Source organism: Natator depressus, chromosome 3 (genome assembly GCF_965152275.1).
Source record: "Natator depressus isolate rNatDep1 chromosome 3, rNatDep2.hap1, whole genome shotgun sequence".
In the NCBI taxonomy this organism is placed as follows: domain Eukaryota; kingdom Metazoa; phylum Chordata; order Testudines; family Cheloniidae; genus Natator; species Natator depressus.
In genome coordinates this window covers 207,314,605-207,339,113 of record NC_134236.1, presented here as the reverse complement: position 1 = coordinate 207,339,113, position 24,509 = coordinate 207,314,605, and the positions used below count along the sequence as shown (strand labels likewise).

General features: G+C 47.3%; 2 protein-coding genes across 3 annotated transcripts in view; one reads left to right on the top strand and one right to left on the bottom strand.

The window, feature by feature from the left end:
* Window positions 1–573: 573 nt before the first annotated feature.
* Window positions 574–17,404, bottom strand: LOC141985566 (uncharacterized). 2 transcript variants are annotated; one of them, XM_074949813.1, is made up of 8 exons: window positions 17,308–17,404; window positions 15,010–15,225; window positions 14,081–14,264; window positions 9,271–12,573; window positions 6,617–6,808; window positions 5,500–5,672; window positions 3,873–3,990; window positions 574–1,236 (listed from the first exon to the last, which is right to left on the bottom strand). In XM_074949813.1, exons 2-8 carry the CDS (start codon window positions 15,213–15,215, stop codon window positions 1,039–1,041), a joined length of 4,374 nt encoding a protein of 1,457 aa, XP_074805914.1. In that variant the 5' UTR covers window positions 15,216–15,225; window positions 17,308–17,404; the 3' UTR covers window positions 574–1,038. The 2 variants fall into 2 exon arrangements, with proteins under 2 accessions (XP_074805914.1, XP_074805915.1); XM_074949814.1 differs by lacking the exon at window positions 15,010–15,225 and having other exon boundaries at window positions 575–1,236; window positions 17,308–17,392.
* A 2,838-nt stretch (window positions 17,405–20,242) lies between these two features.
* TTL (tubulin tyrosine ligase) overlaps window positions 20,243–24,509 on the top strand; it is a 31,594-nt gene continuing 27,327 nt past the window's right edge. Inside the window, exon 1 of the mRNA XM_074949812.1 lies at window positions 20,243–20,670. Coding sequence (XP_074805913.1) covers window positions 20,514–20,670 — 157 coding nt within the window. The 5' untranslated portion in view covers window positions 20,243–20,513. The remainder of the gene's footprint in view (window positions 20,671–24,509) is intronic.

Below are 24,509 nucleotides of genomic sequence, written 5' to 3'. Positions count from 1 at the left end.
AAATGAAAGCTAGAAAAGCCAATGTTCCACTTCTGGCATACCACACTTCACCTGGAGCTTCTTGTATTGATCTATGTTTTGTCAATCCACCTGTTGTTCAAGGTGGAGCCTGGCATGCACACAGGCTTGCTTGTGTACTGGTGGTGAGGACTGTTATAATCATCAAAGTGGCCAGTGTGAATCCATATGAGTCTGCTACTGCAGATGGTTCAGGTTTAGGTATGTGGCATTCAGCAAATGTGTTGAAAAAGGCTAGACACGTGTATACTGTCACATTGCCCACTGCTGAGGAGTGTTAGTGTTTTGCTAACATGATGGTGTGCAGTAGTATACCTGGCTTCTGTTATAATGAATACTGTACTTAAAATTTTTGTGTCAACGAATAATTATGCATTTATCAATACAAAGCACAAGGCTAACGCTCTTTAAGTAATGAGCCATGTTAATTTGTGTCAGACCATTTGTACGGGTTGAATTTTTCTTTTAAAATAAAACAGTGATAATTTGTGTCAAAGAAATCTTTTGCATTACTAAAATTTGTCTTAAAATAAATTAAACCCCATTTTATTGGTCATTTTTTCTTTCAAACTTATCTTGACAACTTAAGTACATTTTTGTAGCCTTTTCACTTGCACAAAAGGTTGTTTTGACATGAGTACAAAAATCTTGCATTGGAATACCTTGCTACCCCTTTACAACACCACATCCACCCTAGATAAGTATCTAAGGAACACTTCTATTAAAATAACCTAGTTGTTGCTTTTTGTACAGGGGCTGCTTCATTGCCAAGAATTGACAGCCTGGGCCTCCAGATTATATATGCTAATGTCACTTATTTGTGAAGCTGTCTCTTGCTCCTGGACAGCATTGTTGGCTTATAAGGAGGTAAGTGGCATTATTATCCCTCCCCATCAGCGATGTCATTTCCTGCAAGAGTTAGGGATCAATGACAGGGGCCCCTTCCTACTCCTGGGCAGCACCAGCCATCATGGTTGGTGGTTGAATGGGTTTGGAATTTGGGGGTGGGGGAGATAGGTCTTAATTCTGAGACAGTGGTTCCTGAACCATAGCTGTAAGGGTGGGTTCACGTCCTGCACATGCTCTGCGAAGTCCAAATTCATCCCTATCTGGGTTTAAAGCTTCTTTGACTCTGTGCCTCAACAGCTTTTTCTTCCATTGCATACAAAAGGCAGCTGCCTCTGCTTCTTCTGAGTCAGGATCTGGCTTTCGCAAACCCTGTTTGAAGGAAGCAAAATAATTACCCACATTAATATACTTGGATAGACATGGGAGTTTAAAATTTCTTATAGTACAAAGGGGTCTAAACACACCACCTCTAGATGCCTACATGTGGGAACCAAGTTAACTTGGTTAGCCTGACACCTCTCCTAGCCTAAACAATGGAACAGCTGGCACAGGACTGTCAGTAAAGAGTTAAAGGATGGAAATATAATAAAAGCCAATCCGTATGGTTTTATGGAAAAGAGGCACTTGACTTAGTATAGTGTGACATTCTGATTAACAAGCTGGTACTCTGCAAAATCATTGTCCATATTAAATAGATCAGAAGCAGGCTAAATGATAGATCTGAAAACACAGTTGTTAATGAGGAATCAGCTAGTGAGGCCCCCAGGGATTTATTCTTAGCCCAATGCGATTCACTATCTTCATCAATTCATTGGAAGAAAAGAAAATCATTGCTGAAAATAATCGGTAGATGACTAAGATCTGTGGGCTGGTAAATAATGAGGACAGGTCACTGATACAGAGCAAGCTGGATTGCTTAGTAAATGGGGGGTAGCCAGGCAGCATTTGTTTTAATACAGCCAAATGCAAAGTCATAATCTTGGAACCAAACATACCTGTGTCCTGGAAATCAGTGACTGAAGAGGGTTTACAGGTTATTGTAGAACATGCATTCCCAGCATGATGCTGTGGGGACAAAAGCCAGTGCGATCCTTGCATGTACAAATAGGGCAATATGTAGCAAGTGTAGAGAGGTGATACTGTCTCTTCATACTGCATTGGTGAGACTGTGTCCAGTTCTGCTCTCCACACTTTGTAAAAGTATAGTTATGAGCTGGGTAAAACCTTGTTGGTTAGGTTAAACCTCATTTAAACTGCTGGGTGTGAATGTGCCCTACATTTGAGATAACTTGTCTCTTACAGCTAAGTTCCTAAATAAGGCATAGTGGAGTCTACCCAGAAACTAGCAGCACCATGTTGGCAAGGTTCAACTGGGTATTGTTTTGGCATGAGGGGGTTGGTTTTATTTGGGAGTGGGGGGGACAAGCTGGTGTGCAGACAACAAACAGACTCAGGGAAGGAAAGCCAAGCAGCAGCCTGTAAGCATGGTGTGGCCCTGGGAGAAGCTAGGGAGAGGTCAGGGCTGCTGGCTGAAAGAAGCTTTGGCCTGCAAGATAAGAAACTTTTAAATTTTGGTTCTTCCTGCATTTGGAAAAGCAGGACTATGTACTTCCTTGTCAATACACAATACTGCATCAAAGAACATATCAGTCTCCATCATAAATTTCTACTCCCAACTGGAATGCCCCCAGGGCCCCAAAACGTTGATTAACCACTTGGGTTGAAAAGGAGTAACAATGTGTTGGGAAAATGGAAAACAATTCAGAGAAGAGCTGCAAGAATGGATTTATGGTCTGGAAAAAGCACCTTATAATGAGAGACTAAAGGAACTCAATCCATTTAGTTTATCAAAGAGAGAGAGAGTCTATAAGCACCTAAATGGGAATGATTTCTGTTAGTAGAAGGCTCCTTAATCTAATAGACCAAAGACTGGAAGTTGAAGTCAGCAAATTCAAACTGGAAACAAGATGCACATTTTTTAAGAGTGCTGATGATAACCATTGCCATTGAAACATTTTCCCTGGGGATGTGGTGGATTCCCTGTCACCTGGAGTCCTTATATCAAGGTGGATCTCTTTCTGGAAGATGCACTGTAGCTGAACCAGAAGTTACGAGTTTCTTGTGTTATACAGGAGGTCAGGCTAGATATTCACAATGGTCTCTTCTGGCCTTAATATTTACAACTTTTCAGAAATTATAGGTCTATCAGCAGAGCCTGGTTGAAAGAGTGCCTGTTTTCTGAGCGTGCTCAGTTAAAGATTGCTCTATTCAATTATTTAAGGTATTTAGTTATTTCTTGCTGTCATCATTAGGAAGCCCTTGGGAGTTTTAATGGAAACTTAACTGAGCCAAGACAAAGCCTAAGAGACACTTCACCTGTTTCTAAAGCCCCAGCTGAAAATCTACTTCCACGGCAGTGTGTTTCTTTTGTCTATCTGCCTTTCTGTCCAAAATCAAAAGCTGAAGGCACTTTGATGAACTTACGTGGCTTTGCCTTATAGATATGGCCCAGTACTTATTGGGCAGTCCTCATCTCAGAGGGCAACTTGGAATTTGTGACAGTGAAGGTCCATTATCTGGAGGGATGATTCAATACGGTAAGTACAGGGCAGGAGCAAAGGTTGCAGATCCAGGAAGCAGTTGTCTCCATTATAAGAGACTTGACCACAATAGTCACGTTGTGTGAGAAATTCTAATTATGGGTTTGCAGAACACAACAAATCCAGGCTAAGGAACATTTATGGTTCCCCCAGGAAGACAGAACTCCAGTACAATCAGCTGCCAGGGAATGTCTGTGCTACAGTTGGTACCTGGTCCAGATGGGATTTGCAGAGGCTCTTCAGGGAGTGAGTTAAGTGCCCAACTTCCAGTGAGATTTGGACACTGAACTCCCTTAAAATTCTCTGAAAGTTACAGCCTGAATCCAGAAGTGTTGGGGGTAAAAATGTGAATATATTTGAACTCACCTTCTGAAAGAATCTTGACCCATACCAGTGCACACTTACTTTGACGCACGCGGTCTCTGCTGCCTTCAGGGACTGTAGGACCACTTGAAACAGATTCTGTGCATTGTTCACCAATAGTTCAGCAGAGCACTTACTCCTTGCTGTTGCTGCTTTTACCCTTAAGATATTTAAAAATGTAAAGAGAAAGCATTACACAACTTGCTAAGTGACTATATACTGTCACTCTAGAGTCACAGCTGGCTGAGGGCTTCCTGGAACTAGGAAGGTCACAGAACAAGCTGATACGTGTGGAAGGAAAGTGCTCCAATACTGCTGGCCCTTGCTCATGAAACAATTTTGACCACAGAAGAGATTTTCAGCTTAAAAAAGGCATTGTAAGGAGAGCAAAAGAATAAAAGCAGGAGCAGTAGTAGCCAAAATGGACAAGTAGCAAACGCAATGTTGAAACCTGCTGTCGCCTGAATGCCCAACGATACTGCTGCCAGTGCCTAGTTACAGACCCTTTCCCTCAGTCAGCCAGTGTGAGCTGGTCCAGCGGTGGTCATTCTGGCCGAAGGGGGACAAAGGAAACCTATTGCTGCTATTTGGACTTAGCCGGTGTGCTCAGAGTGTTGAGATGGGGGTGACATAAGCACTGAGACCGTGGCAAGAAGAAAGGGGGAGACGCCTCTGAGCTCTGTTTAACTAGCACAGAAAGCTATGCAGGGATATTCAGGACCCCAGAAAGCCACCAACAGCATGGCACTCATTGGTCAAGGAGCCCAAGGGACACAGGCGCCCAACTCACACTGGGTTTCAGGGTGTCAATAGAAAATTAACCACAAGGAGCCAGAGAATCTCCAGGCAGACGCAGCATGGCTGGAAGCCTGAAAGCGCGAGAGGGGACATAAGTGCCTCCTAGTACAAGTAGCATTAGCTCTGGAGAAAGCTGTTCAAACATTAGCTCAACGCTTATTCTAGGCTCAGCTGAAGCCCAGAGGTGGCTCAGCATTGCCTGCCTGGGAGCAGGATCGGGCTCTCAGGCAGACAGAGTTTACCACTGGGCTATTTTAGAAGGGGAAAGATACGAGAGCGGAACCTTCTGCACATCAAATAACACTGCATGAGGGGTTCAGATGTGCAGCTCATGAGAGGCTCCCTATTGTCTGCTATAGGAGTCGTTTCTATAGACACACCTCATGCACATGCACTGATTTTAAAGGGACACTGCTGCGGACTGTGGACCCCACCATCCCCTGTGCTGAAAAGTGGAAGTCGGTGAGGAATCTTCGTGAATAGAAATATGTAACTACTTTAAAAAATCCGTAATTCAGAAACAAACTACAAATAGGATACTTATAGTGATCTCAAGGGGACTTCGGTTAAAATGCCTTCACTCTGCTGACTCGGCAGCGGCAGCCAGTAGCAGGGATCACCCTAACCTAGGATGTGGGAACAAAAACCAGGGGATCAGTTGTTTTTCAGCTTGTAAGAAGATAAAACAAAGAGGAAAACTCTTCACGGCAGAGACAATCTTCAGCCCAATAACTAGATGCCTACCACTGGCGCCGTATGCAAATACGAACAAGAAAGATAGTTAGCAGTGTCCTTTAAAAATCCCTTTTTAAGAAGGAGTGAACACACACACCAGACCTGAGAGAGAATATCCTTTGAACCTGTGGTTTACCTGGAAATAATTCTGAGCTGGTTGCTGATTGTTTGGATTTGCTCGGTGACACACAGCAGTTCAGTTGCACATCTTTCATCTAGGCAGTTCTTTGCAATCAGGTGGCCAAATCTGACAAACACTTGCCCATTGGAAGCCATTTGACTAGCACAGGCAATGAGCTGCTCTTTGGTCTAAAATTAAATCAAAAGAAGTCGGGAGGGATTGGGGGTGTTTGCTATAAAACAGATGTAAAACCTACTCTTGCCTCATTAGCGCTAGCACACGTTAGCACAACGGGACCTTTATCAGAGCCTGGCTGAGGACACTGACTGCCCAGCTGTGTCGGTTTTGATGATGTCACATGCATGTATCAACGCCCAAGGGGGGCAAAGCTGGGCCCTCACAACAGAAACACCCACAAACTTCCTGATGCCCCTTATGTGAGGCCTGGGGTGGGGATATTAATGGACAAACAGACATCCTAAAGACACCTTGTGGGGATGGATGGTTCAGAGGCTGATGGAGAAAACAGGACAGGTTTAAAGTGTTTTCAACAGCCGAATTGCAGCCGCTGCAGCAGCAGGTCATGGCTCATTCCGCCACTTCTAACCTGCTCTGTGAAAGCTACACTGGGAACGGTTTGATATGCCAAACTCCGTCACAGAACAGAAGTCGCAAATAGACTTTGGGCCCCAAACTGCAGCAGCCAGCAGGCCTGTGGGGAGAAGAGGGAGGGTAATAGTTCCGAGAGCCAATAAATCGATTGAAATAGCCAGGGAAAGGGGTTGAAGAATCTCCCTTGCCTTCCTCTTCTCCTTTTTGGAGGAAATTCTTTCCAGAGCATTGCAGATACACTAATGCTATTACACCTGTTTTAAATGAAACGGACATTGAGTCTTCCCGGGGGGCGGGTGTGTGCACGCAGGGCACTAGTGGATTCTTGTGGCAGGAGTTAGTGTGTGTGCAGCCTTGTCATCATGATAACACCCCCTTTCTGACTTATTGAGGCATGGTCCTCTCTCCACAATGTTGCTCAGACATTTGTGATGGCCACAAATGGGTGCTCGGGGGATTGAGCTGGCCCTGGTCACTGAGCAAAATATTTCCTCCCATCCTATAACAACACTGGCAATACCGTTATCGGTCCCTTCCTCTTTAGAAACCGTGCCATGTGAGACATCCCAGTGGCCATTTCCTTGGTGACTTGGGGCATTTTATTGCTGTCGTCCTGCCACTGTCCAGCATCCTCTGGCAGGGCAGCAGGAGCGGCTCCCTTACCCTGCTCGCTGCTAGTGGAGTGGGAGTCGTTAGGAGAGTCACTCAGGAGCTGTGAAGACAGTGAAACAGATTCACCTCAAACAACCAACCTTCCCTTTTACCATCTCTGCATTACTGATGTCCATGGAAAAGTGCAGTCACAAAGAGGGTTGAGACAGTCTCTTTTTGACAAAAATACTTTTTTTAATGTAGGAAATGGGTAGGTTTTGGATTTTTACACACGCGTGTTCTTGGGATTGTTCCGCAGGCTTATTCAGTGAGCCATTTCTACTAAGCAAAACAAACAGAAACACTGCCTAGATCCATCCCACCCAGTAAGCAAGCCTCAGTCCTTGCTTTCTACTGGACTGAGTCTATGTAGCCCAGGGGCATTGTTAAACCCATATGTCCTTTAAACAATCTCCTCGTATTATCCCCTGACTCGCACCCCAAAGACCATCCTCATTGGAGCTGACAGCTCTAGGACAGTTAGTTGTGAGCTAAAACAATTGTATCTTGTTTATCTTGAAATGTGTGAATGCCTGCTGCAACTGAAAGCAATAGTTTTCAGAAGCCAAGAACGGCAACAGAACCTCCCACACGGTGCCTGACTAATGCATCATATTGGTTTCACTAGCAGCAAGGTGATCGTGTGGTTTAGAAGTACTACCGCGGCACCCAGGCCCCGTCCAATCCTCCCTCCTGCCCAAACAACTGCAAACGCTCAGCAGGGCACTTGGTGGAATATTGCAGTACAAGAGAAAATGAGAGTTGATTAGCGAGTTTAGGGGGTAGCAGATGTAACTGAAAGAAACCCTGCCACATAAAGAGCTGGGTAGAGAGTTCCCACAGCTGGGCAGGGATAGCCATGGGAATCCCACAGCTGTGCCCAGGTATCAGACTCTCCTTTTGTCGTATCTACAAAGGCTGAAGATTGGAAGATTTATGCAAATGACTTGATGTTCACATTTACATGTTTTGCAGAAATGGCAGCAACCATCCTGCTTACCAGCATAGCAAGCTCCATGGTGCAGGATTCTCTGGGTACATTTATTTCACTGAAATTCAAACCGCTATTATTCAAACCATGCACAGCACCCAGCTGTCCTTTGTGAAGCCTAAAGGAAATCCTAGTCAGCTCTGCAAGACCGTCCGTATTCTTCACTTTCAAGCTTCAGCCCTAACTTGGCAGTGGAGCAGCTTGTTCCAGCACTCTCAGAAGTCCTTCCAGCCATCTCTCGAAGTCAATGGAAAGATACCCAGTGACTTTAAAGGGCACAGCATCAGCCCCATATTGCAGGGCTGATGAAACTGTACGTGGCCACAAGCTAATTCTAGATGCCCTGCCTGTCTTCCTGGGCAGGGATTTTAAAAGCAGCTGCTGGGAGTCAGACTCCCAGCCCCTGCTGACATTCAGTGCGACTCGTGCCTAACTCACTTGAGCCCCTTCGAAATCCCTAGCCCCCCCCCCTTTTTTTCTTTTTACTTGACACAAGGAGGAAAATATACAAGTGGAGCTTCTGCTCTGATAAATTCAGGCCCTCTCTTCCCCACTTCCCTCAAAGAAAAAAAAGTCTGATCTGTACCACTGAGGTAGCCTCCAATTTCATTCTGCAAATCTGTATGTTCTCACTCTATGTTCTGTGCTCTCAGTAGCTCCAGTCACTGGGCATCCCCTGTGCAATTCAAAAGATCTGGCTATTTCAGCTGGAGAAGAACATGCTAGCCACCCACTAAAGGCAGGTCTACATTACCGCTTAAGTTGATCTAACTTACGTCGCTCAGGGGTGTGGAAAAGACACCTTCTGAGCAACACAAGTTACAGCAACTGAAGTGCTGTCCACACCAGTGCTGTCGGTGGGAGAGTGTCTTCACCAGATGTGCAACAGCAGTGCAGCTGCATTGGTACAGCTGCACCGATGTCGCGCTTTTAGGGTAGACTTGCCCTAAGTACACCAGCCTTGGCACTTTGCAGTGAATGCTGAAGTACATATTTTGCTAATTGCAATTATCTCCGTTTCAGGAAAAAGGTCTGCAAAATGTTTACATTGTGCCTAACCTCTCAGAGCTAGCTGGAAATACTGACCGATGACTAGGTGCTGATACCTTTTGTATTTGGTTTATTTTAAATGTACTCACCCATCAAAAGTGACCGATATAAAATCTGGTTTCCAGTGAACTCCAGCTTCCAGCACAGCTTTGCATCAGAGTTAAGTTAGGCACAAGGCAATCAGCCGGTTTACCTCGTTAACCCAGTGACTGTGGTGCTACTACACCTAGGTAATCTTGAGCCCTGCTACAGGGGACACTCACTGCGGCTCGTAGGATATGGAGGCAACATGGACAGTGAGCAAGGGAGGAAGATGGTTCTGTGCAGCCACAACTCTAAGCCCTTTTGCATAATTTGATTTAAAAAAACCTAAAGCAATCTGAAATGATCAAGGCATGGGACTGTTGGACAAGCAATGAAATGCAGTTAGCACGGTTTAGAGATTACACAGTTTAGCATTAAATAGCTAAGATCTACTATACCATGATTTCAAATGCATCCCTGGCAGCTAAGCCTTTTGATTCACTCATGGTAGGCCAGGGGTCTGCTGAAGTGGCTTGGTGTGTGTGATTCTGATGTTTGGTGCTGGGTATCCTGGCGGGGGAGAGCTCTGTTTTGCCATGACATTGGTTTGCAACAGCATGTGACTTGCTGTTTTGTAAACACTGCTTAACGAGCTCCAGGGCGGCTTTATCAATGTCCTTCACTGATTGAAGCTGCGTCACCACATAGTGAGCGTTAGCAGACCACTCCCATGCAATGTAGTCTAGCTGGACCAGCTCCTTGTCCTGATGGCTTTGAAGCTGCTCACCAGCTCTTCCTAGCAGCTCAGCAGTAAGGAGGAGAAGGTGGTCTGTCAGGGAGAGCAGGCTTTCCCGCATTTTTAGATGAGCTGTGTTCTCCAAAGTGTCTTCTATGATGGTTTTGACCAGCTGGACATTTGCCATTATCTGACCTGCCTGTTTAACCATCCCTCTATCACCTCCCTGGGCATGCGCAGGAGGCCAGGCCAGTCTGAGGATGTTTTGGATGACCCTTGTGTACTCCTGATTGGTACTGGTCAGGAGGAGCAGAAGTGCTTTCACTCTAACAGCAAGCTCTCGTTGGAGCAGCTCAGCACGAATGGACAAGTTTGTAGCAGGCACTGGGGAGACAGACAGAACATCCGCCACTTGCAGGAGAGCTTCAGTTAGTACCTTTACCTCCTCCCGGAGCGCTAGGATGTCACACTGCACACTGCGTTCAGCACAGGCGAGATAGGACAGCCGGGCTGCCTCCTGTATTCTCAAAGAGCTCTCGGATACAGCTGCCAGCACATCCCGCAAGCAAAGCTTGTGCTTCATTGTATTCCTTAATTCACCTAAGAACAAAACATCTCGTCCTATGAGCTGATCCACTGCACTCAGGAGCACCTGTATGCTGACAGACCAGAGAAGGCAGATCCCCTCGAGATGGTCCTGGTGAGAACGGAAGCAATCAGAAGACAAGGCCTTTTCAAGTAAATGCTTCGTATTAGTCTGAGCACTTGTGAATTTTGCTTGGACCCGTACAAACCTTTCCTGAATCTTAGGAACTGTCGTGAGCTCCTCTTCGCAATCTGTACGTGCAACATCAGCCGCTAGCTGAACAACTCTTGCTAAAGTCTGCATTATCTCATCCAAAGTTTGTTTGCTCTTCAGAAAGTCAGCTGGAGCTACTGTGCAGAATAACTGCTGGACTAGACTGTACCAAGAGCCTGCCACAGCCACCAGGCATTGGTTAGTTTCACAAATCTTCTCCGATAACAAAACAGCTGTTGGAAGAAGTCTGTCTGCTCTGGAAACTGGGTTTGGACCTATCTCCCTAGCTACGTTAATAATAGATGGTGTTAATATAGCTATCTTTCTGTAGTGGGTCAGCTTTTCCAGCAGTGGTGACTTGACAATTGGTAAGGCTTCCTGAGCTGCATCTACACAACAGTTGGAAAGTTCAAGTAAACCAAAGCAAGCAGTGTTTACAGCAGTAATGTCATGTTTCTTTGTTGCAGTGATGAGTTCATTGATCACAGGATGTACATCCACTCTTCCCGGGTGTAAGTTACCTGCTCTTGGAAGCATCTCAAGAGGAGAGGTGGCTGATGGAAGCCGTTCGCTTAAAAATTCTTCCACTAATTCGGTATTGTCAGTAGTGCTTTGTTTTATGTCATCTGGTGGTCTGAGCTCTATATGGTCCTGGGCTGAAAAGTATCCCAGTTCTTTTGGAATGTCAAGGCTCCGAATTTGTTCCCGAAGTGGACTAAGTATATCTGGATGGTTAGACTCATGCAGCCCCTCTCTGACATTTCGAGTGGAGTCCATCAGATGCTTTACTCTCTTTGAAAATGCGTTTCTAGTTTGTAGAAAAGAGATGCCTCCTAAACAGTGGCTAGTAGCAGTTTTCACTTCCAGAATGGAGATTTCCAATTGCTTAACTAAAACTAACAAACCATTCTTGAAAATAGGATCTCTGACTTTATCCACAAATCTGTTAGTAACTTGGATCACGCGAGCCGCTCGGCTGGTCATATGAGTGGCATGCCATGAAAACCTTCCAGAGTTCTGACTCTCTAGTTCTTGTTCACAACACTCTCTGTGATCGGCCATTTCCTGAATAGACAGATCAAGGAATTCAGGCAAGTTGATTGTCTCATCAACACACGCTAACAAGCTTTCTGTTGTCCAAGCCCATCTTTGATAGAAGGTTTGCAGTTGTTCCTGGATGTGAATCTTATTAGGATCCTTGCTCATTTCCGTAAGGAGTAGAGGCATCCTGGCAAGGAGTCTATTTAAACAGTCTACACGATCTTCAATTTCTTTAATGATTTTGACGTTGGTGCAGCTGGCCAGAACAAAATTTGCCACTTTGAGCATCTGATGAGCATGACCGAAGAAGGCAGTAATAAGAGGCTGCAGTTTTCTTAGAAATACATCCTCTCCTGCAGGAGAATATTGCCCAGTAGTAGGTTCCAGTGCAGCCTCCATTAACCTTCTCAGGGGTTCGTTAATGTCTGTGAAAGTGTCCAGAATCTGACACAAAACAGCAGTGAGCACTGTTTGATCAAGAATCTCCACCTCAACTCTCATCGCATGACATTTCTCTTCTAGGTTGCATTCTAGTTGGCTTTGTGCTGGCAATTCCTCCATTATGCTTCCATGGTTGGAAATGCTTTTCCTGAGCATTAGGAGATGATGGCAGTGCTTTATCAACTGCAGCTTAATACTTGGCCTGGATGAGTTAGCTAAAAGCATGCAGTGGAAGACCAGTGTTTCCACAAGAAAACTGAATTCGCCCTCAGCTAGGTGAGCAGGGTTTGTGTTGGACAGGAGGCCCAGCAGCTGGCTCACGTGCTGGGAAAAGAGCCCATTTCTCTCCAGTAGTTCCTTGTTTCTGGTGGTGTTTGTCAGTAAGGAAATCAGTTCCTTTATGGTGCTATCCATCAAATTGAAAATGTAGTTTTTGGAACCATTCACATGCTGGTCCTGGGGGTGCTTCAGGTGACTGTGTTTTGCAGCATGCAACATCGGGACACACTTCCTCAGGATCTGCAGTGTCTGGGCCAAATATTTCTGAGGAGGAGAATCTCTGAGCTCTTGGATGCGTCTTTCTGTCAAATTGTTCAGCAGGAGCAAGGACTCTGAAAAGTCACGGAAAGCAGCCAGCAGAGCTGGTACGTCTTCTGCGAACTCAATTGTGGTCAGGCAATCCCGAAGCCAATGAGCGGCCTGGATAATCCTTGTCACTACAGCATCATCTTCAAGCTGGAGGATCTAGTTGATAAATCAGAACAAAGGTCACAAAAAAGGAAGCATTGAACATTTCCCAAGAACTGTATTGTTCTTTTTGCTAGAAACGTACTTGTCATTTTCAACTTGTTGGCTTTGTTTTTAAAATGTCTGTGTGCATTGACATCATCTGTCATGGGGAATTTGAAAATAAAAGTTCTGCTGGTGAGCGATACCGGATCGATCGTGCTGAAACCCGAGGGTACAGAATTCTCACATTACAAAAACACCCGCAGAGTATCTCAGCACTTCATGAGCAGTGATGGTCACAGCTTCTCCATGCTATTGAAAGCGAGGGGAGCATTACTAACCGCATTTTACACCTGAGGAAATTGGGGCAAAGAGAGGTTAAGTGACTTGTCCAAGGTCACACCAGATATCTCCTAACTCCCAGAGTCATGCCTGAACCACGACCCCAAACTACTTCTCTTCCTTGGCTTTTATACTTCTTTATACAGAGAGACGTGGAGCAAAGTTCTCATATTTTCAGTTGGTTTGGGGAAAAAAGGTTAAAAGCAATGAGACGATTCAAACTGTATTACTGCTCATAGGGTGGCCCTAAACCCCCAAGCAACTGGGCACCAAATTGTGCTCTAAGTTCTGGCTGGGGGCGGGGTACAGCGTAGCTGAGGGGCTAGCACACTGGATCAAGACCTATCCCTGACCTGCTGTGGAACCGTGGGCGAATCACTTCACCTCATTGGCTCAGCTGTAGAATGGAGGTACCAACACGGGCCTTCGTTTGTAGAGTGCTCTGGGGTTTGCAGATGAAAAGGACCATATAAGAGCTCCAACATACTTTGTGTGTGGCAAGTCAGAGCCCCGTTGTGCTGGCGGCTGCACACTCATGTAACAGGACAGTCCCACCTCCAAAGAGCTTGTAATTTAAGGGCTTGTCTACACTGAGGCTTAGAGCGTGGCCAGTGGGGCGGTACATCTAGAGTGCACTAGCCTGCCATGCTCCACACACTAAAAATTCTGTCATAAGCACCATTGTAGAACTTCTGGTGCACAGTAGTGGGATCCACACAGCCAGTTAGTGTACTGGAGCTTCACTCTGCACCCCTTGCCACACTCTCACTCTGTGTAGACAAGCTCTCAGTATCCACCTGTAACGTGGGGGTACTAGCAGTGCCTTGCCTCCCAAGAGCACGTGAGGCTATCTTTATTTATTATTTCTCCGACGCTTAGGGTTGCCAATTTTGACTGGACATATTCCTGGAGGTTTCATCACACCACATAATCTTTAATTCCTGGAGACTCCAAGCCAATCCTGGAGGTTTGGCAACCCTACCGATGCTCCTGGGTGGGCAGGGAAAACTTGTCCAGCAGCTGATCTTTATTCCCCACCACAACCTCGTCCTCCACACACTCCCCACTCTGGGAAACAGGGGCCTAGGGAATTAGCCACTGTGCAGATCTCCTCCCCTGAGAAGGCAGAACTGCTGGGAGGGAGGAGTTACAGCAAATAACACAGCTGTATTACACTCACCTTTACAGTCTCCATTAAGACTCTCTTTGCTGAATCAATCAGTTCCTCCTGATGACTCTGAACGTCTGGCTGAATATGAAGTTTCTGGGCCACCAGTAAGATGCTCTTCCCAGACGTGAGGAGCGATTCAGCAGCAGGCAGCATCTCCCCAGCCAGCAGCTCATCGTTGTACTCATGAGCCACCCTGGCGGAAGAATGCTGATCTCAGGTACGCAAGGTCACACACACGCCTTTAGTGAAACGCGTCACCGTAAGCCAGCACCAGCATGGGTCTGGGAATGCTGACTCCAGGGAGGAGCCAGACGACCTGAACAGGCATAGGATACAACCAGCTCCTAAATGAACAGAACTCCGTGGAGGGTAAGCAGATGTAGGTCAGGGGAGGAGGGGGCAGGGTTGTGCTTTCCCTTAATTAAATGTTCTGGTTTTTAAACAGCAGCCGCATGTAAGACGGTCACATGAGTGTGTGATTGGGGGTAGAATGGACCTTCTGCCCAATCCGAGTAAGAGGGGAACCCCCCCCCACTTGCCTGCACCCCATCCCATACTAACTCTGTTACCCTGGCCTCCACTATGTGGTCAAACAACCATGAAGGTATCTCTGTGGCTAGTAAAGGAGGGGCCTGAAATTACAGCTGTACTGCAGGAGAGGAGTTAAAAATCAGAGACATCTTCCAGAAAAGCAACAGACTAGAGTTAAGCAACAATACGGACACAGACAAAAATTAAAACCTATAACACCCGTATCCCAGTGTGTGAGGCACTTTAAATCAAAACGAAGGGAACCAGAATGCCTCGAACAGATGGATAAATTAAAAAGCAACAAGAGAAATGTGGTCTATAGGTGTCCCTGCCTGCTCCACCTATAATACATGTATGTACACACGCACACGGAAATTAATTTTGCCCTCTTTAAAACTCAATGTTACCTTCTTGCAACATAAGCAAGTTCTTGGGTAGCTTTGGCTAATTCTTCAGCAGCTTTTTCTAAATCAGCGAGGCGCTCGTTATTCACCCCTTCCCACTCAGCTGCGATCATTAAATGACAAAGTTGAGCTGCCATGGGTGAAATAATTCTCTCAATGGTTTTGTTGGAGGTTACAGCCCTGATGTCATACAGATAAAAAGACTCCATGGCTTCTCAGCTACACACAGGAGAGAGACAATTCAAGATTTATCTCTACAATACAGTAATATTAACTAAGAACAGAATGCACTGACCCTGCACCTTCCGTCCAAACATCTCAAAGAACCTGGGGAATATTAATGAATGTAGCCTCACAACACCCTTACATTATCCCCAATTTTGCTGCAAGCTGTTTCTACAATCAGAGATGGGGTGTGCATCCTGCACTGGCTCTGGAGGGGTTAATACAGGCAAGAGAGGCCAGTTAGCCGCAGGCTGCGCCGCCTCGAGGGGAGCTAGGACACAGTGAGGCTGAATTGGGGATGAAGCTCACCTGGGCTGGGGGGGGAGAGGAGGGATGTCTATAAAGCCAGGAGCTGGCAGCAGGGGGGCCGCATTGAGGAAGCTGCAGACACACTCCCTGGTGTGAGGGGGAAGTGCAAGAGCCTGTCCCAGGCATGTGTGGAGCAGTCCAGGGAAGGAGCAGTAAGGGCTGGGAGAGGAAAGACCTGAGCTGCTGGGGAAGGGTCCCAGATGGATAACATCCCAGGATGTGGGGGTCTTGATTGTGACTTGACCAGAGGGTTAAGCCACCAAGAGGAAAGCACTGCAGCTCCCAGAGCACGAAAGTGGCGGGAGGAGCAACCACAGGAAGGGGTGTCAGAGCATGTGGCGAGCTAATCCCCAAATGGACCACTAGGAAGTGCCAGAGCGGTAAGAGTGCCCCCTATTGCAGGCATGGCTCTGGTATGTGGCATAATGAAGTGTTTGGGGGTCTGAAGCACGCCATTGATGTCAGTACTCATTTACACCAGTAGTGAATTTGGCCCAGCATGTTAACGTCAGCTCCTCATTAGTCAAAATGGCTCAGATGACACAAGGCAACTTGCTCCACCACTCAAAATTCAAACTCACCCCAACAAACCCTTTGAATTTGTACTATTTCCCCTTGATCAGTTTTCACTTTCTTGTGCTGCTGCACTTCCTACTTGCAGACAAGTCTAGAAGCAGAAAAGATCAGACATTTCACAGCTGCTCCTGCAGTCTGACCAGCCTGACCTGACACAAGCATGGCAAAAAGCTTGTGGGAAAACCTTAGCTAGGCTGAGAAGAGCTCCAGCTTAATTCTGCAGCCTCAGGTTTCCTCTCCACCTAATCTTCTCATCACAAACCACGCAAATCATGCTAGTGCATAGCAGTGAAATGCTCCAGCAAGTGGCTAAAGTTAGAGTTTTCACTAAGACCCTTACAATTAGCTAAGAGAAATGGGGGAAATATTCATTAGCTGCCTGTCTCATGGTTTCAGACCACCTCAAACTCACCTCCAAAACTGTACTCACTAATTTTGCATACACTGGTTGCACACAGGTAAGCATTTGCATATGCTAATTGGACAGTTCAGATGTTCATCTACCCAATCTGTATGCGCAAAGGTTAGTTTTGAATGCAGCTGTACGTGATCATTTTAAAAATCTGACTCTTCGAGTCTGTTAAAATTATTTTATTTCTATTGAATCTTCTATTTTAAATAGAGAATATTCAGAATAAACCCTTTCCCTTTTTTTTAAAGTAACAGTACTACATATGCCTTAAATAACTGAATAGCAAAGTGAAATTTACAGGGGATTAGAAATGTCATTTTTAAAATAAACATGTTGTGGAGAATGAGCTTGTCACCTCTGCCCAGTGCAGACTCTGAGGTTGATGATCGTGCATAATACACGAAACCAGCTTGAGTGACAATCAAGTTAATCAATAAAAAACCCCAAGTGTTTTATTCTAGTAACACCGTTACAGTGGCGACGGACAGTCTTGATAGTGATCTACCAGGTACTATACCGTTAAAATGTTCTTAATACAGCTTAGTGCAATTTTACTTTGCTTATCTCAGGTGATCTTATCATTTGAACAGCTTTCCGCTGTAAATTATAAATACAAGAAAGCTATGATAATCGCAAGAACCACATCAAGAACAATACCCACCTGAAAGCACTCTCTACAATCAATGGTAAAGGTTATTAGACAGTTGTGAGACCTTATTATTAGCCAGCCACACAACTCCTAACACATAATTGACAGAAAAACTTCAATGTCACTTTACCTTGTGGTGAAATGTTTCCACTGGTTTTCCAACAAGCTCAAATTCAATACATGGTGTCTGCTTGTTTACAAGTAACAAGAAGCTCGCATTGCTGTGTGGTCTCATAGCTACGGGCAGTCAGCTGATGGAGGTGCTGACATCAGAGGCAGTAGTGTTAACTAGCCCTCCTACCGATTTTAAGCACGGAGCTAGTAGAAACTCCACAGCCCCCTGCAATGAGCACAGCGCTGGCCAGAGACCTGCTATGGTGGGGAATATCTCGTGTTCTAATTTCAATCCCCTCCTCTCCATGAGAGAACCATGTTTCTAAATGCAGGGGGAACAATGCCCCCGTTTATAAATTCAACCCAATTCCTATTGTAGCTGACATGAAAAATGAAGCAGGCAGCTGTTCAGCAACGGGGACGCTCCCGATAGCCATTGGTTGTGGCCAGATTGGGCCTGGCCCTGATGCAGACTTGCCAGGGAATAAGCCCCCCGCAGTAAACACCCACCCTCCTAGCACACTGGGGGAGAGCTCCCCTGACCTTGGTTCCAGAGACGGGGGGAGCTCAGGGGCTGTGTACCTGCTTTTATCTCACCCAGCTAGGTGGAGAAGATGGGGCAGTGAGGCTGAGCAGGGCTGGCAGCAACAGAGACGGGTGCTGTAGAGAGTGGTCTGGGAGATCAGAGACCTGCTGCAAGGGAACAAGAGAGAGCCACAGAGATCCCAGTGAAAGAAAGTGCGTAAAGCAGCAGGGAGGGGCTGAGCTGTGGGAGCCCAGTAACCCCCCTACTGTGCTGCTCTGAGACCAACCATGCAGGGAGCTGTCACTAGCCCCAGCCTGGGGGAATTCGTGCCAGCCCATGTCCAGGGAGAAGGTGGCGAGCCCTGAGGGATGATGGCTGCCTGTCTGCCAAAGCGTTCCCAGGCCAGTCCCGAGGCCAAGGCCCTGTCTGAGCTGTGCACAACCCCAGACTAGGCCGCCCCACCTCACAGCAGCCAGTGGAGGGCTGAACTCAGACAAGGCCAGGGGTTATTCTTTTCTCTTTCCTTTTCAGTTGACCCTTGACTATAGGTAGCTGAGAGGCCCATTTCCCTCCACTCCCCTTGCCATACTCGACTGGTGCATTCACGCACTTGGGAGATGGGTCTTCATTCTCTAAAGCCTCCTGGGAAACAACATCCAGTGGCTTTTTGAACCAGGGTCTCTGTTGTAGGGGAAGATTTGGGGCTTGTATAAAAAGGTGGGGGGGACACTGCTGGGATAATTGTGTGTGGCACTCTGACACCATCACTCAGCGGGCAGGGCAGTATCCTAATCACACCCGCTGTCTGGGGCTATCAAATGGAAGAGCCTGGCTTCACCGCCCCCAAGAAGCAACTATTTAGAGTGGGGGTTTGTATGTATACATAGCAAGGAAATAGGTCTGTATATTTTCAAACCTTTCAACTGTTCAGTATATTTCAAAACCTTCTAACAAGTTTTCAGGCTGTTCCCGAGAGAGAGAGATCGGTTTGGTTTGGTGTTGTGTGTGTGCCTTTTTTAACAGCGTACCTCAAGATGCAGCTTCGACCCTGGTTAGGGATATGTTGTTTCTGAATCTATCTAGTGGGGGTGGGGGAGCACGCTACCTCAGAGACGGATCTGATGTGGGCAAGAGCAGCAGCTGGGGAGGAGATACTGGGACAAGGGCCCATGGCAATTTGGAAGCTCCTTCACCCTTGTCTCCAGGTGAATCTTACCCCGGGGGATCCCACACCCTTCTCTCCCTCAGAAGCAGCGTTGCTCGTAGAGCAGAGTGAGAGCTTGGAAAACCCAAGTAGCTGGTAGGTATTTGCCCAGCCCTTTCCCAGTTCTCTCTCTAGCCTTTCTGAGCAGGAATATCAGGTGCGCAGCTATTCCTTAATACATCATGTCTTTTGTAGTCCATCTCAGTGGGATTTTGTTTGCCGGTGGCCGGGAGACCCTACGAGGGGAGAGCTTTATGCTTACAGCGGAGTGCGGCACAGCCAGTGACTGTGCTACATTTGAAGTCGCATTTACTTTTCGGGTTTCTTCCCATTTTTGGATTCCTGAACTTCCAAGGGCCGGAGAGCAGGAGAGCAGGCGCGAGCTCGCTGTGTGGGAGGAACAGCAGGCGCCAGTCTCGGTGCGGGGCGATCACAGCGGGAACTGAGCACTCCCAGGACGGGCAGGACCGAAAGGCCGGAGGGGTCGGACCCGAGCCCCGAGGCGTCTCCTGGCCAGGGGCGGGCGAGGGCACTGGCGGCTCCCCACCCACAAGCGTCACTTCCGGCCGCGCGGCCTGTAGGAAACCCTTCCGCATCCGGAGGCCCGGCTCGCGGCCGCAGCGCGCGCGCGGGGCCGGTCGGGTCACGCGCCGCAGCGACACCCCCCCCCCCAGCGCGCGCGCGCGCGCTGCCGACGTGCCCCGCCAACTGGGCCCGGCCGGCAGCTGAGTGGCAGCGCCCCCCCCCCCACCGGGCACCTTGTGCAGCGCCGAGCACAGCCAGAGTCTGCGGGCGTCACCATCCCCACTTCACACCCCCGCCCCTCAGCGCCCTCCCCCCCCCCCGGCCGCGGCCCCGCGCCGGAGCGGGGCCTGGGGGCCGGCGGGGGCGTCCCCCCCCCGGGGAGCGCGGCCTGCGGCCGGCTCTGACTCGCAGCGCGGCCCCGGGCTGGGCGCTGGCCCCCCCGAAGCTCGCCCCTCGGGGCTCCGGCCCGCCCCCGGGCCCGCGAGCTGCGGCGCCAAGCGCGGGGGCGGAGCTCGCCAGGGGCATGGCCGGGCTCGCTGCTCCCGTGCCGCTCCCGTGCCCGTGAGCCGGGCGGGGGCAGGCGGAGGCCGGGGAGGTCCCGGGGCGGGCCTGGCTCTGCCTGATCCCGGGGACCGGGGAGGCGGCGCTGGCGGTTCGGGGAGCGCCCAGGCTCTGCCCGGCGGCGGCTGGCCCGCGTCCGCCGCCGCACAAGGGAGCTCGCCGGCGGCTGGGGCAGGCCCGCGCTCCCCTATGGGCTTGCCCGCGGATCCACATTTTGCTCTTCCCGAGCGGATTGTAACCCTGAGCCTGGCGGCGTCTGGCCGAGAGGAATGCCTTGCGGCGCCGGTGTCCTCCTCTGAGTCCTGCGGCTTGGGGGGTGGCCGGGGTCGAGGGGACCCGTTTTAGTTCGCTGCAGACCGCGCTGCCTCCCGGCTCGGGCTGGGGGCGGCTCGTGTTGCGTGGGACGATGTACACCTTTGTGGCACGAGATGAAAACAGCAGCATCTATGCTGAAGTGTCCAAAATACTCCTCTCCACCGGCCAGTGGAAGAGGCTGAAAAGAGACAACCCCAGATTTAACCTGATGCTGGGGGAGAGGAACAGACTGCCCTTCGGGAGACTGGGTAAGAGGAAAAGCAGCACTGGCAGGACAAGGCCAATAAACAACCCAACGAGACAGCTGGTTTTTATCGGCCAGCCTTCAATGCAACATGCTAATGCCTGTGTGTGTGGAGTGGGCCAGAACCTGTGCTTTTTATTGCCTAATCACTAGTGCGAAGTAATTTGTTTCCATTACGGGATGTTCTCTGATGTTTGTGGGGATGGACGTTTATGTGCTTTTGCATACTGGGAAATGTAAACTAATATGTGACTAGCGTGTGCTGCAGAGTGTAGCTTTGGGTGTTGTCTGCTGCAACAGGGGAGGGACTTGGCCATGGGCATGGCAGCAGGAGCAGGGGGGTCGCCTTCGGGAAGTACAACAGCATAGCTGAAGAGAGATTATGGTGATGGCTCTTATTTTTAAAGTTAGCCTTCGTTAAAATATAGCATTTTTATGATCTAAAGGTTAACTTACCCAATTGTAGAAATTAGTCATTTGGGGCTGTATTAACGTTTTTGGTCACATCTATGTTGCATTAAAGATTTTAGTTTTTACAGTTCTGTTCCATTATACTGTGGAATCTTAGAGGAATTTTAGAACTGCTGTCTGCTTATAGCAGTACCTTATATTAGAAAACAGGAACAAAGGAATGCTTCGAATCGGAGACCTCAGCAACATGATGCTATATTATGAGATAGCTGCAATTTTCAGCTGGAGACGAGTATTTTAAATTCAACCAGTATTTTAAATTAAAATTGCTATTTGAAATATTACCTAGTCTGATATGGAAGCAAGGCCAACTGGCTCTTACAAAATGTAACCCCCCTTTCTTAAATGATTTCAGGGGGCCCCTTGCCCCAGCCTCCAAAGTGTGAAAGGGTAGAGACCCTCACTCTGCTTTTATCTTTAATCCCCAAATGTTCCCTTCTCCAGGAAGCCCTCTGACCCTTAAAGAAATAGCTAACATTTCTTTATCTTGAGGTGTTTTTCACCTTTTTGAATTTCCATGGTTGGTATTGTTTGGTGAGAACTTCCTCACCCTTTTCTGAAATCTTGACAGTGGGGCTGGGATCAGGATTGACTCAAACATGGCTCAAGGGGAGGGAAATTTAACATAACATGTAACTCTCTCTGCTTGTTATGACAAACCTATGCCCACAGTTTATCATTCAACTCCCCATATGATCACAAGTTTTCTCACAGGAGAAAATTAGTTCTGTTTAGTTGTGGGAGAAAAGTAATTTAATAATAGTACAGTGGTATCAAAATGGGATCTGCAGTGTATTTTGTTGAGGATTTATTTTATATATATATCCTAATGTAAAAAAGATGAGTCATTTGTAAAGGGGGACACTGGGAAATTCTCTGAGTGGTACTAAGGTGTGGTTTGATCCGTTTTTAGATCCTCTTATACGTTAGATTTGGGCAGATTGTTATATGAAAGTTTGTCCCTTTATTATTGCTATTTGAGTTAATTTATGATTTTGCATGAATTTATTTTGAAATTAGCCCAATGAACAGAGAGATGACTCATTGTAAAACTTCTATGTGGAATTTGGCACGGTTGTCTGCTTCTTTTCAGGAGATGGTCAGAATTGAATTAAGCCAGCCAGGATGTATTCAGATACAAGTATCTTGCTCTCAGAAGGTCTGGTTCATCCAGGGCTGCCCTTTGTGTTTGCTAACAGCACTAGAAGAATGCTGTAACACTCTGCAGAAAACCCTGCCTGGGATCAAAGAGAACTAAGGGATTGACTCAGTGAAGACAGCTAAAACAGGGTTGTGTAAGCATTGGGGAAATGAAAAGAATCAAACTTCTCACTTTGGTGTGAACCAAAGAAATAAAGGCCCTTAAACACTTCTCACTCAGAACTGGCCTTTCAGAGTCTATCGGCTGGCTGATGTGGAACTCAGCGGTGCTCCTGTGGAAAACTTTCCATAACTTTTTCTTGAGCGGGCGACAGATCTGTGCTTGCTTTGTTTAGTGCCCAGGCTCATGTACTCCATCCATTAATGTGTGAGGCAGGAAAATAAACATCATGGAAATTGGCCTGGGGACATAATAGCTCTGTGACAGGCTGCCCCTTGGCCCCCAGTCCATGTAGTTTTGCTCTGCAGGTCTAGAAATGGACATGCTAAGGGAGGGAGGTGGTGGAGCCTGTGGGAGGGCTGCTCCTCACTCCCTCAAGCTCTCACCCACTGGGAGGTTTATTTTTTTTTGTTTATTGAAAGCGGATTGTTGTTTGATTTTATTTAACGCATCCTTAGTGGTGACCCAAACTGTGGTAAGCTGCGCTGTTACTCTGTAAGCTGGTGCAGCACATCTACACTAGGTGCAAATAGATAAGCTTTAACGCCATTGACAAAATTCTCATAGGAGATTTACCAACCTGGGTACAAAATGTATGCACCCACCCTTTACCATGAGGGCTTGTGGCAAGGTCACAGCTAATTATAGTTACTGGCCAACTGCAGTCTAAACTCCCCTTGAGCTGTTGTGGCAATTAGAATTGTGCTGGGATGATCTACAGAATTATTGGTAATACAAGTTAAAAAATATGTTTTACCAAACTAGAATCTGTAACCTGATGGTGTCCCATTTAAAAAAGAAATGGAGACTGATTTGTGGTGTTTGATATTGGGAGTCATACACTTGATAGGACATATTACTATGTTTCACTAATATGTATCCACCAGCACAAGCCCCCCAAAATGACAATTTTAGATACAGAAGGGGGAGGGGGATTTTTACAAATTTGAAGAAATGTTGAAATTGCCAAAATTGTTGAAGTCACCTTTGATTGCATAGCAATAGAATTATGAGCTAGGAGAATACAGCAAAACTGAGGCAGTGTGTAGGCTACTACGAAACTCACGGGGTGGATGGTTTATTTTTAACCAGTTTGTCTTACTTGCTGTGTTTTTCCTCTGAGAGTTCAGTTGTTAATGCAGTGCTCGCAGTAGGTCATTCTTTTATTTTTTGCCAGCCACATTTCTATAGGAGCTATTTGTTTTGCAGTCATATGGGCAGACCTGTCTTTGTCCCTGTGCCACCACTCCCATTCTCTGTCCCCCTCCCCCCGGAAAACTAGGGGGGGAGCAAACTCCACAAGCTTCTTACAGATTTCCTGTAGACTAGGGTTCATCACCTCTCCCTCTCTAGATCCCAGGGGATCTTCTGAAGATAACAGGGCCATCTGCATGGAGGTCCTTTGCATCTGCACCAGCTCAAGGCCTCCCTACCCTCTCTTACAGCCTTGCATTTCTGCCAGGGACCCATGCTACTGCCCCTAGAACTTCCTTCCCCTCTTGAAGGGGGTCATTCCGTAGCACAGAGGGAGTGTTCCACTGAAAAATAATCATTACCTACATGGAGTGAAGGTATCTGATAGTAGAGGGCTCTTTAATATAGCAGGCAAAGGCTGAAACTAGCCAGAATCAGAGGGACATATTAGTAAATGATGGTACAATTTACCAAGGCAAGTGGTAGATTTTCAGTTATCTGGAGTCTTGAAATTAAGATTGGCCTGTCTACAAATATGCTCTAGCTCCACCACAAGTCATTGAGCTGGATGCAGGAATCAGCGGGTGAAATTCTCTGGCCTGTGTTAAGCAGGAGGTCAGACTGGATGATCTCAGAGATCCCTTCTGGCCTTAAAACTACAGGGGAGAGGGAGGGAAATTATGGCAGACCTAGGCTGCATTCACTGTTGTACGGGATCCCTGGAGAGGTTGAAGAACGATGAGAACAGATTGCGGTGTCATTGCTGATCCTGCGGAGAGCCTTCTACTGGGGAGAGCAGCACACAGAAGTTGAGAGATCTGCATGTGCTTGGTGAGAAGGATCTGTCCCATTGCAAT

Coding starts and splice junctions, on each gene's coding strand:
- LOC141985566 (XM_074949813.1), bottom strand. CDS start 15,215: ATGGAGTCTTTTTATCTGTATGACATCAGGGCTGTAACCTCCAACAAA. Junction 6,809..9,270: donor GGGATGCATTTGAAATCATG/GTATAGTAGATC, acceptor CTGTCTTCACAG/CTCCTGAGTGACTCTCCTAA. Junction 3,991..5,499: donor CAGCTCAGAATTATTTCCAG/GTAAACCACAGG, acceptor AAATATCTTAAG/GGTAAAAGCAGCAACAGCAA.